At 34.8% G+C, this 13,277-nt stretch overlaps 1 protein-coding gene across 5 annotated transcripts in view; it reads right to left on the bottom strand.

Moving 5' to 3' along the window:
- Window positions 1–284: 284 nt before the first annotated feature.
- The window catches only part of ITPRID2 (ITPR interacting domain containing 2), a 37,891-nt gene continuing 24,898 nt past the window's right edge, over window positions 285–13,277 (bottom strand). The window contains exons 12-18 of one of the 5 annotated variants that reach the window (XM_045806248.2): window positions 11,471–11,548; window positions 11,265–11,392; window positions 10,713–10,863; window positions 9,556–9,621; window positions 8,389–8,853; window positions 2,197–2,314; window positions 285–1,428 (exon numbers count right to left, since the gene is read on the bottom strand). In XM_045806248.2, the coding sequence (XP_045662204.2) occupies window positions 2,210–2,314; window positions 8,389–8,853; window positions 9,556–9,621; window positions 10,713–10,863; window positions 11,265–11,392; window positions 11,471–11,548 (993 nt within the window). In that variant the 3' untranslated portion in view covers window positions 285–1,428; window positions 2,197–2,209. The remainder of the gene's footprint in view (window positions 1,429–2,196; window positions 2,315–8,388; window positions 8,854–9,555; window positions 9,622–10,712; window positions 10,864–11,264; window positions 11,393–11,470; window positions 11,549–13,277) is intronic. The other 4 variants (XM_045806249.2, XM_045806252.2, XM_045806254.2 and 1 more) reach the window with 4 other exon arrangements.

Here is a 13,277-nt window from a genome sequence, read left to right as displayed (position 1 = left end):
TTGGAGTTTAATAGTACATTTTAAAGGAAAGTTTTATTCAGCTTCAGATGGTAATAATTAGGACCAAAAAACTAGATGAGACCAAGAGGAATCAGTACAAGCTTTTTCTCCAGGGTGGTCTGGTCTTAACTGTATTTTTCAAAGCATCATAGAAGCCTCTTCGGGAAAAGAGAATATCAACCTATTAGGTTATATCTAATTCTTTTGGACCTTATTTGTTACTTATCAAATCTAATCCAAATTCTTCACATTGTAGTTAAAGAAAAGAAACTATTAAAAAGATGTTAGGCAAAATAAATACTTTATTGTTTTATTTTTAGAAATCAGCCTTTGTGTGATAATTCAAACATTTATAAACCTTTTAGATATTCTTTCAAAGAATACTGTTAACATCTCAACCACTTTTGATTAAAACTTCACACAAAGAAATATAATAGCTGAAAATTATAAATGCTAAAGGAATAATTCTGATAAATTTGGTTGTTACTTTACACATTTATTTAATACATACAAAACCAAATAGGAAACCACCTTCCTTTTCTTTCCCCCCCTAAAAACAAACCGTTCTCACTGGTTAAAACTGAATTAAAACCATCTATTATGAGGAGAACAAATCTAAATTACTTCCATTTTGAAAAACAAAACCAGCTTACTCATTTCTATCCATTCAAGTCAGAGGTCCCATTATTTTGGCAATACTCTACTATTTAGTCTAAAAGAAGAAGAAACATCTCCTTATAAGAAGTCTGGACAATGCAAGAAGTATAGTGTTTAACATAAGGCATGTCTCCAAAAGAAAAATACTACATAAGCTATAATAAAATTACATTTGTCTTGGTAAAGTAGCAATGCTTACAGTGTAAGAACATTAAGTAGTTGTAGGTAACCTCATACAATTCTATCCTACTGCTATTAGTAACCTCCTCAAGAATTAAGAGCAATTTTTACAACAGAACAATTTTTCTCCTTGGAAGTGACACTAATTAACAGCAGTGGAGGGCAAATCATTGGTTGCTTCAAGCTCTCAAAAAATGAATCAGTTATTGCACAGTAAATACCTCATAGAGGTCAGTGTTTTAAGAAGTTAGTCTGAAGAAATGTTATTTATAAGTTGGTTAAGTCTGAAGTTTTCAAGTTTTAAAATTAATTCTACATAGGGAATCAATTGGAAAATATTGACATACAAATAAATATTAGGCTTTTCAAATGGCTACAGTTTTGGTAGTTTAGAAAAGAAAAAAAGTCAGCAAAGTGCCTAAATTTCTATGTACGTTTTTTAAAAAGATATGTATAGGAGAAATAAACATTGTACACTGTATACAGTAGCCCAGCTCAGCAGCAAGTATCTTCTGAAGCACAAGTAACACCTCCACCAGTGTATATCATGGATAACTCCAACATCGCACAGGCAATAGGATCCATGCTAAACTTAAAAAAGAAAGAGAAGTGAGCATTAAACATCTTTCAAATATTAGTGTTAAAAGTTCTTTAAAAGGAGGATAAGAATCTTCTCTAAAAATATATATATACAAATAACATCCTTTATATATTATGATATGATTAGATATGGACCTATGGAATACTTTATTTTTTTAAAGATTTTATTTATTTGAGAGGGAGGAAGAGAGAGCGAGCAAGGAAGTGAGAGCACAAGAACAGGGGAGATGGAGAAGCAGACTCCCCACTGAGCAGGGAGCCGGACGCAGGACTCAGTCCCAGGACACTGGGATCATGACCTGAGCCAAAGGTAAATGCTTAACTGATTGAGCCACCCAGGTGCCCCAGGATACTTTTCTTTAAAAGACAAAAAAATTAAGAAAGATACTAATAATTTGTGATTAATTCTCAATCTTGGTCCATAAGTCGTACATCTGAAACACCATTATAACCAATGGCATCAAAATAATGCTCAGGTTTACAAGCCTGATTTCTTCAATTCCAGTATTTATTTGCTATAATGAAATTTGAGTAAAATAACATACTATTGATAATCCCTTGGAGGTAAATATGAGATTTGACTTGCTTGCACTTCCAATGGGGCTGTGTGAGTTTTTCACACTGCAGGATAACCTATTATATACATTCTAAAAATCAAAAATTGGCCAGAGAAACAGTCCTGGGTACTACGAAAACAAAGCATTAAAAACCAAGTAGTTATTTATATTTAGCAAACCAAAAAAATTCAGAAAAATTTACCTATAAATTCCATTTAATGACCATCTTGCTTAGAAGTAGATGCTTTACTTGAAGATACTGCTGCCAAAAGTCCACTTACAATTTCCCGTCTGATTTCACCAACAATAGACTCTTTAATCTAGAATGGAAAAAGAGAAAAATAAGAATTTAACAAAATGACTATAATCTACTTTTTCTGTTTTCAGAAAAACAAAAACAGCATTTAATTCCTACAATCAGCTAATCCATAGAAAAACCCTCATGTAAACCCTCATGAAATATAGAGAGGTAGTGAGGAATCATGTCCTTCTGTCCTCAAACCCAGGTCAGTGTATGGTCTGGTGTAACTCAGATAATTCCATTATAAAATAACATCACAATTCTTAAGTTGAGAACATTAAAAATGTTATTTTAATAAAGACTAAAAAACTTCATTTGCTTCAGGACACAAAGTAACCCAGAAGAACTGATTAAATGTTAGATTTACTTTTATGTTTTTTATCAATGTCTATTTTTGTATGGTCATCGACAGTTTACTTAGTGTTCTTACTGTTAAGAAAACTCAGTAGGAGCAAAAGAATATATCAGTATACTGCCTCTTTATACCAACTGAAAACAAAGTATCTAAAGAAGTTATATATTATTCAAACCTAACATGCACATTTTAAGTGGAAAGAAAAAATAATTTGGTACAATTTATTTTAAAACATGAAAAACATCCTCTAAACAACCACAAAGTCTTAAGAAATGTTTTTCCTTAGTGGTACGGTAGAGGTTTGTAACCCGTCTGAAAATTTTGCTTCAGATAAGGATATACAATCTTATTTTATTGTTGGAAAAGGCAAAGACTTAGGGGCAATGATAATTCCATCAAGATTTTCTTTTCCAGATGCCCAGACACTACACATGCCTGTCCACGCCTTTTTCTCTCTAATGATACAGCATCACCTCCAAATAGCTCTTTGTGAAGGCTTTAAATGTGGATTTCCTGAAATAAACTGATAATGTCTTCCCAAATTAGAACTTGAGACACTTTCAACCAGCTTTTTAAAATTCTACATTTCCACAGTTTCCTGTCAGCCTGATCTATTTCCTAAAATTTTCCTAAGTACATCCTGAATACATCTCAATTGAAGTCTTTCCAAAAATGGCTCTGTATTAATCTGTCATGCAAAACTGGTACATAATACATAGATTTATACAGAAACAAATGCTCCTTAGCTACCAACCATCTGTATTGGAATATATTTAAATAAATACAAACTTCTCTTTTTATCTTGTACCAGTATTTCTAAATTTTAAACATCAGGAAAAGTTTTTGACTTTCATAGTACTTCAGATTTATTTTTAAATGAATATGTGTTGGATACAAATATTATGAGAGTCAGAATCTCTTAGCCACAGTGTATTACAAGTACAAACACAATGTGTTGAATCAGAACCTCTGCAAATCTGTATTTACAGAAGACAATGAGTAGTATAGTCTTCCCAGTCCTGTTATTCCATGAAATATGGCAATTTTATTAACTTTCATCATTCTTCATCATTCAAAAAATAAAACAGAAGCCAAAAAGTATTCTCTGCAAACCAAAACTGTGTGCCAACATTTTTTGAGGGAACAGACATTACTGGAATAAAGCATAAAAGAAGCGTGTCCAAGGAGGATGTTATAATCTAGATGGGCGCAAAATGAATATTGTTTCATAAAATATTAAGAGGAAAAATAATGTATTAATTCAGTAAAACATAAGAAAGAGAATGAGAGACCAGTATGGGCTACAAGAGGAAAAAGTAAAAACTTCTCAGAGAATGACAGACCTTAAAATCGTAGGTCATGAAAAATAAGGGCAACTTCAGGTCACAGTGAGGAGAGAAAACCGCAGCAGGAGCACCTCAGATGAGAGGGGAGCAAGAAGGAGAGTCACTAACAGACTGTTCCCACCAGGGAAAAGGAGCCTGGAATAGGAAGGGTGAGGTCAAATGGGGTGTGCTGTGCTATGAGCTACTTCAGGGAGAAAACTGGGTCGCACTTATCAATGTATCCTGGCATAAAGTAAGTGCTTGATAAATGTCTGAACACAGTGCACTAATGAGAGAGAGAAGCGACACAGAGTGAAGGTATGAGAGGGAGAGAGACACAGTATCTGACACAGAAAGTAGAAAAACAAAAGATTATAGACAGACTAGCCTGAAAACAATAAAATGCCTTTAATAATTTATTGAAGGAATAAACGTATGGACAAATACATTAGCTTCCAAGTCTTGGATGCTACAGGGAGGATGGAAGGATTAGGAGTGAGAAAACTCTAATGGGATGGATGGGAAAACTGCCCTTATGAGCACATTTTCCAAAAAGTGGTAAGACTGAACACATACTTGAGTGAGATTAAGAAAAGAATGCTCATTGGCAATAGAAGCAGACTGTTGCAAGTCTGAAGTGTGGGGTAACAGGCATCTACTCGCTGATGACTTTGTGGCAGCCATTAGAGCAAGTGATCACTGAAAGAAATTGTAGTAAGAACACAGAGAAGCTATGTATTTACCAAAATACATGATTAAAGCATGTCAGACGGACTGTAATAAAAATACTAAAAGGCATGAATCAAGCCTAGGAAATTCATTAAACAAAAAAGAACCCTCTAAAAAAGAAAAGCAATCTATGTTTATTCTTTGATGTTTAATTCTGTTGATTTGCTTCTATGGCACATGCTCATTTACTCTATTAAGTAATCTTTTTAAGTAATTGTAAACAGTTTCAGGCCACTGATTACATGCATCACAGACCACCTGGACAAATTCTAAGAGTGTAATTTTTCCCCACTACAACATATACAATCTGTGCAAAAGTGCGTTACCGTTAATCTGACAAAAGCTTTGTTATGGAATGAGTATATTAAACATTTGTCTGAAAGGACTTTCAGAGTTCTCTTTCAAAAGAATTCTACTGTATTAACACATTATAATGAGAGCATACTTTTTCAAAACTTCATAAACGGTGAAATGATGAGAACAAAAACCTGACAGACATCATTGTTTTCATGCACCCACGAGCGCAGTAAGAAAACTTCCCTGAACGTGTCTGCCAAACATGCTTAATCCTCACCTGCAAAACGTTCAACCAAGGCTTAAATCCTGCCATCCTGAGGAGTGGCTTTGTTAATGGTGTCAGGGGCACAGAATTTACTGGAAAGGCAGAGTCTAATTTAATTTTCTCAGTAACTGATATAATAGCTTTAACAAGCTATTCAGTACCATGTGTATTTAAGCAAAAAGATTATGGATTTGAAATGAATGGCATCAAGACTAATCTGAATTTTATATATTTTGTAAACAAAGTTTAACAGAACACCCTTATAACTGAGCTAAGATAGTATCAACACACTATTTTTTTTCAATTATAAATGGCATTTTTCATTATAAATTTTATATATTTTGTAAACAAAGTTTAACAGAACACCCTTATAACTGAGCTAAGATAGTATCAACACACTATTTTTTTCAATTATAAATGGCATTGGACTAACTTATCTAATAATGTATATTTTTTAAGTGCTTCAAAATAGTTTATTTTCTTAAGTACATCAAAATTCCTCTCAACACCTTGTTTCACCTGTATATTTTGCTTGCTAAGTCCTTATCTGTAAACAGCAAAAGGGTAAATGTTAGGCCCAACTTCCTCCAAACCATGCCAAATGTTGAATTAGGGAGTTTCAAATGAACAGGTTTAGTTACAAATTCAGAAAAATTCCTCAAACATCTGCCTTGCATGTCCATTTAAATGTCTTCAAAATTATAAAATCTTTCTTATTTTATGGGAGGTTCTATGTAAATGATCAAATACTTCTCTAGGACCAAGAAACAACCATCTTTTCTGTATGCTACGTTCTATCAGCCAAAGAATCAAAATGTTCTAGTCTAGGAATGCTTTACTCCTCGGAAATTACTCACAGCACAAATCAGGCCACCTATTAACAACTTTAAAAATGAGGACCTAAGTGTGCATTAAGGGAATATTTACGTCAAACAAGCAAAATTAAGTCGAGTTTTCAAGGGAAACTTTCAAACTACAGCAAGCTAAAGGGAGCAAAAATATCACATTTCTAGGGGAAGAAAATGTACCTTAAAACTTACTTCTTCATATAAAACTTCTTAATATATGGTGTGGAGAAAATTACTTAATTTCATGCAACAATTAATCTTTGATATGAAACATATAAATAAAAATGGGTTGTAATCATCTGCACCTAACTGAGCAAGACGGATGTACAGAGCCTGCTCCACATTAGCTGGCTACATACAATCAACTTAAAAAATTACATTTGTAGAACAAATAAATTTATAGAATTAAGACCTTTTAAACTTTAAACTGGTAATTCAAGTCATGAAAAGAAATTATAAACATGTAGTCTCTTTTGCTATAATGCTGGTTTTGAAAATGTAAATTTGTCTCAACATGACTGAAATATTAGGAAACAACTTGAGTATAATATAAATTTCACATCTGCTTATGTGCAGCTTCATCTATAAGAATTACTGGGTGAATGCAATTAACTGCATTCAGCTGAACCTAGGAGCACAGTACACAAAATATCTACCAGCTTTCTCAGTTCACTGTGTCATGAGCCACACCTACTCACATCTGGTATTAAAACTTTCTGCTGGATTTCATCTTTCTCTTCTCTGCTACCTTGCCATACTTCACAAGCTGCAACCCTTCCAAAGCCCAGTTCCACAAGCAAATTTCAGGTATTTTTCAAGGTCAAGTACCATATATACTGCAGTATTTATGTATTTCTTAACCATTTAACATGTGTAAGATTGTGTTATTTTTGTTAGGTTTCTATCCTCTTTTAAATATGTCGCTTACAAAGTTTTGGTTATGCTTCTAATCCTATTTCCCCCGTAAGCCCTGTGGTTATTACTGCACCAATGTGCACAGCACAACAATTTTTAGGAATGTGTATATATATATCATACCATAGTAAAACTGTATTTATTTTTACTGTACTTCTCAAGCTACTGTTATGCAGCTATGAATGACGGCACCTCCTACCATGAATTAATCTCTGGACCCAGAGGATCAATGGCCCTTTGAGAGAAGATTCTGGTCTGCTGCCACCATTCTTGATCTATAATCACTACAAATTTGTTCTATATTACTCATAAATTAATTTCAAAAATACATTAGGTTCATATAGCTGCATTTATTGGAAATATGCAGATTAAAAATAGGGAGCCACTAACCCTAATTTCTCTGGCCTATTTTGACCGTTTCAATTTCTAAATTCTTGAATACATTATACTGCATGTTTTTCTGTGTAATTTTTTGATTGTTTCCTGAATTAGTCTTATTTACCTTTCTACTAGTCTTTAAACTTAAGGATTTCATGTGTTATATGTATTTTTCTTTTATATCTTATAGAGCAACATACTCATTAAGACTCTTATGAAGTGACTTTTTTTTTTTTTAATGTATAGGATATCCCTCTTTTTAACCAATGGAAAGATTCTTTCTCATCATGGGTTTTAGTGTCAGTGGGAAAGAGCTACAGATAATTATCATTCTTCCTTAGTTACTCTTAAGAGAATAGATTAAAAAAAAATTCAACATCCGTAATTTTTATCCTGTGCAATCTATTACATTTTGTACCCAGACACAGTGCAATTTGGGAAGAAAAGGAAAAAATTAAAAAGCTATCAAAAATTCTGATCTGTACTCTCACTTTGTAAAATATATTTATTCCTTCTTATTGCCTGATCTTAGTGTCCAAAACAGCTATTTTACTAATTTTCTCAATGAAATTTTGACCTGTGACTACTAATCTTCCTAATTTTTTGCAATCCTTTTGGTAACCTAGAACTATGGTTAAATGCTTCAGGTTTACACATTGCTATCACCCAAGGTAAACCTTTTTCTTATCTTTGAACAACTCATGTATCTTCCATTTATCTCCACCACCCATCAAGCCAAATAGATCAAATTCTTTAATACTTAATATTTCACACTGGAGTATAGAATCTGCAGAAATGCCATTAGAAACATATCTTAATAGACGTGAGCTAGATCAATGGGAAAGCTCTCTGAAAATTTAATTTAAAAGCTCTCTGAAAATTACTGAATACAGTGAATCAAAGGAATATCTTATAAATAACGTTCAAATAAAACCTCCTGCAACACATACTGCCAAATAAATAAGCATAGATTTTACTCACCTCCCGTATGACTTGCTGCAACTCATCTTGCTCCACATTTTTATGCATTTCCTCAGCAGCTGGCATTAATGGGATTTTTCCATTCCCTTCTTCCACTTGAGATTTAGGTCCTACAGCCTCCAAGCCTTCTTCGGCTGCTCCAACTTCCTCAGAACTTTCCACATCCGGAGGTGTCTGCACAGAGCCCATTCTAGAAGGAGCAGTGGGTGTTAGAGCCACTGATGCTCGGAATACTTTCTTGCTTGGTACCAGATGGGTCTTGGGTTTGCCCACTGAGTCACCAGAAGGTATTCCAGTTCTTCTATTAGCATGAGATGGACCAGAACATACAGAGGATGACTCTGATGTTGCTTGGGAGAAAACTGATTCTGAGCTTTCTCCAGGAGGAATTTCAAATCCCATTTCTCCAAGTCCCATGCCCAATTCAGACTTCAGATAGGACTGTTCCCGCATCAGTTCAGTGACCTGGAAGTCAGAAAAATTGCATTTCTTCTCTCTTGAAATTAAGACTAGTGGTTAAAAGATTAAAATTCTAGTTGTGATTACTGCCAAAAATCACTTAACTTGTAAAGACATGATTCTAATTCATTCATTTAATAACTACTCGATTTCATTTGCAAAAACATAGGAAAATGTAAATTCATGGTGAGACAAAGCCATAAAATACATAACTAGACTACATGGTTGGACGAAATTTTACTTGTTACTGCATGGGTGTCCAAATTACTTGTTAATGAACAGTAACTAGTGAAAAACAAAATAGCTAATCATAATGTTTTGGCACCAAAATTAACCAGTTTCTTTAAAATATAGTAAAAATCAGACTTTTGTTCAAAAAGTAGTCATCTTACAAATCCAACTACCTAAAGGACCTGGAAACAGACTGTGAAAGCACATTTCCTCTGCAGCATAAATGAAATACTTTTTATATTGTATTACACTTCCTTTACACCATAAAGATAAATCACCATTGCAATTAACTGGCTTTCTAGTGGCCTAAGATGGCAAAAGACTTTCAGAAATGCCAAACTCACTTCCAATCAATTTAGCTACCATCTAATTCTGTATTTAAAAACAAAAACATTTCATCTACACTGGGAAAACTGTGTGTTTATGAAATGTTATTATCATTCCCTTCCCCAGTGACTTGAAAGGAGAGAGGCTTACTGGTTCCATTACATTCAATGGAGAAGGGCATGACAAGTTATCAGCGCTTCTACTGCCACACATTCCCTGAAAAATAAGAACAATATAGATGTATGTATGTATGTATAAATTACTTCTTCAAAATGCACGTGTTTCATAATAAAATGAATTGGCTAATTATTGCCCTGAAACATTCTTTTATGTCACAGAGGTCACTCTCAACTGTCATGGGATCCTTTAAAATGTGTTAATTCTGACTGAAGGTTCATAGCAGATGTTTTGATTCTCTGCTGTCACCAACACATATTTCTCAAAATAATGGACTGAAACAGTTTACAGAAAAAGATATTCACCAATGAAAACTGATAGTCTTATTCTATGCTACACACATATATGTGTGATACATATTCTTATTCTACTGATTGTACTCCACACGGGGGCACATATATGTGTGTATGGAGTCATCTACTGTTAACAAAATCAAGTATGTAGTTCAAGTAATAGCAAAGTTCACTATTTCAACATTTCAAAACAATTTATTTCACAACTGCAAAGATAATAGCAAAAATAATCAACTGCTGAGGTTTAAATTTCACTCAAAGAAACATCAGAAGTTTGAAAACTGATACAAAAGAAAGAGAAGGTATTTTATTCTCTTGGGTGTTTACATGTTTTCTGCCTTTAAAAAAGATCTCATTTGATTCCTTAAAAAATATAGACTGGCAAAGAATCCAAAATAAAGGAAAAATTTAAAAGAAATAGTTATGTATTCAAAGGCAAGAAGGGGAAAAAAGACTGAGTAAGGTATATATTTACATTCTTGGCAGTTAGTTACAGGCAGTGATTAAAATCTAAATTAGTCACATATTAATCCACTATCATTTTTCCTTTAAAACTCCTAAAACTTTATATTTCTTTATTGTAAATATTTGTATTTCTCAATTTAAAAAAATATTATTAACATTTCTCAGTATATTTCTAAATATACTAAATATTTAAGAAAAGAATCACAACTTGCACATTCAACTGATCTGTGGGAGAGGTTCCTTATACATTCTGCTTGCCTCAATGCCATTAAAATAAGTTGTTTTAAAATTAAGGCATTGGTCCTAAATTATGTGGAACATGATACATGAAGTCCTAAGTGAAAACCGCTGACAAGCCCCCAGGTGCCGTACCATGAGGGCAGAGGAGCGGAAGGGAGAAGGCATGCGCACGGCGCGGAACTGCTCCTCCAGGGCCAGCAGGCGCTCCTCCAGCTGCAGTTCCAGGTCCTGAAGTTCCATGCGGACCGAATTTCTCAAACTCTGAAGCTGATCAACTTCATACCTATTGGTTCGATGACAGGCACAGGGTTGAAAAAAGCAGTTTGGAGATTCACATTCACCACTCTCTCACAAGCCATTAGAAGGTACAGAGATGGCCAGTTCTAAAAATTAGCACGACAGCAACTGCCGCAGGTGTGACCAGTAGGACAAATGGTCTTTCTTCCTCTACCCTCTCTCCCAAATATTCCAAACTAAAAAACAGATTACAACCACTGTCTTTCTTAATACACTGAAAGCAGTTTAATTAGTAAAACACTATGCCTAATTTTATTTACAGTGATTCACAAAATAAAAGGTACACAACACTAGACATAAAACCAAGCTTTAAAAAAAAAAAGGTGACAATGCTTTTTTGGAATGAAAAATATTTTGAGTTACATGAAGACAAAAAAAACCTTTTACCTTTCCTCCTCGGTCATATGATGATAAACCATGGTTTGCTGACGCAGCATTGCCAACTCTAAATCCATCATTTGCGTTCTAAATAAATTCAGGCTCCGCCTCATTACCTGGAGCTCCTGAAAAGTATTCTAAAATACAGTATGACAAAATTATACTTCTAAATAATATAATTACTTTGTAACACAAAGATCTAAATAAGAACTTACTTCATATAGAGGTAGAACAGATGATTTCTGAGTACTATATGGAGCAGCAGCAAGATCAGGTCCTCTCGTCATAGGGTACTTTAAAAAAGTAAAAGTATGATTACAAATTAAAGTGGTTATTTCCAAATTATCTAAGGGGTTAAAAAGGTAGAATTTAGGGCCTATATGTTTTTCTCTTTAAGGCAAAAACAACCACCACCACCAAAAAAATCCCACTTCATTTTGTAAGCAGGAACCAAATCAGTCCCCAATGCCACCTAGATTACTCCTATCTGTTTCAGGTATAAGTCAGCCTATTTGGAATGAAGAAGAGGCCAAGAAACATGTATCATTTAAATCTTTGTCTTACAGGACTTCCCTCTTGCCTTAAGAAAGTAGAAAAACAAAACTCAAAAATGTAGAAGTGATAACAAATTCTGAGATTACAGGAAATTACTGAGTTGGCTGGAGAGAGTAGCAAGCAGTCATCACACTTGTAGACATTTAAGCACCTACTGTATTGTCACTATTTTAGACAGTGAAGAAAAAAGACAAAAGAAGACAAAAAGCATTCCCAGCCTTCAAGTGTTCTCAGTGTAAGAAAAAAAAAAAGTGAGAAAAAACTTAAAATGTTGGGGGGGGAGGGGAGTGCTATGACGAAACAGAAAAATCTAGATTAGGTGAATAAATGATCCCAGCACTGGTGACACCTGAGCTGAGCCTTAATAGTAAACAGCACTTGGTCAGGCAAAGAAAGGCAAGGGTGGGGCATTCCAGGTTAAAAAACAAAAAATAGTCACATTTGTAAAAACAGACACCTAGGAATGCACACTTATTTAGAGGCCTGCATGCGGTCCAGCACAGCTGGCGCACACACACACAAAGAATGAGCCTGGAAAGACAGGCAGAGACCAGGTCAAGAAGAGCATCTGTCTCTTGGGGGTGGCGGGATGGTGAGAAGATTAATTAGCTGTTACTAATGGGACATCCAAGAGGAGATGACCACATCGAGAACAGAACAACAAGCTGGTCTAGAAAAGTACACCATTAGGGTGTAGGAGGACAGAGCCCTGCAAACGCCGTATTTCAGATAATTACAGCTGAAAGGTTGGATATCTCGCTCACAGATAAAAGTAACTATACGATGTATAAGGAGAAAGAAGAAATACCCACATTCTGGTTAGACTGGAAATCATTAGGAGACAGTTGTCATGAGGATAAAATCTATATTTAAAAGAAGGTATACTTGGGGCACCTGTGTGGCTTAGTCTGTTAAGTGTCAGGCTCTTGGTTTCGGCTCAGGTCATGATCTCAGAGTCCTGAGATCGAGCCCCACGTTGGGCTCTGTAGGGTCTGCTTGAGATTCTTTCCTCCTCCCTCCTCCTCCCTCCCCTTCTGCCACTCCCCCCATGTTCTCTCTCTCTCTCTGAAAAATAAATACATAAAATATTTAAAAGAAGGTACTTTGCTACATAACTTAAGAAGCTGTGACCTGCGATGCCTGGGTGGTTCAGCAGGTTAAGTGTCTGCCTTTGGCTCAGGTTATTACCTGGAGCTCCTGAAAAGATCAAGCCTCATACCGGGTTTTCTGCTCAACAGGTAGTCTGCTTCTCCCCCTCCCTCTGCCCCTCACCCCCACTCATGCTCTTTCTCTCTCAAATAAATAAAATCTTAAAAAAAGTTGCAACTTTCATTTTTACTTTCCTAGTGGCTTCCTGTCTGTTGTGTCATCATAAGAGATATATTACATACATTCTAAGCTTCCTGACTCCCAGCTGAACACTGTGATCATTACATTACACTGTCATTTTTATTTCCTCAACTGTCT

This window comes from Ursus americanus, chromosome 1 (genome assembly GCF_024610735.1).
Source record: "Ursus americanus isolate L20-20 chromosome 1, mUrsAme1.1.p, whole genome shotgun sequence".
Classification (NCBI taxonomy): Eukaryota; Metazoa; Chordata; class Mammalia; order Carnivora; family Ursidae; genus Ursus; species Ursus americanus.
Note: the sequence above shows the minus strand (reverse complement) of the source record. Positions and strands in the feature narration are given on the sequence as shown.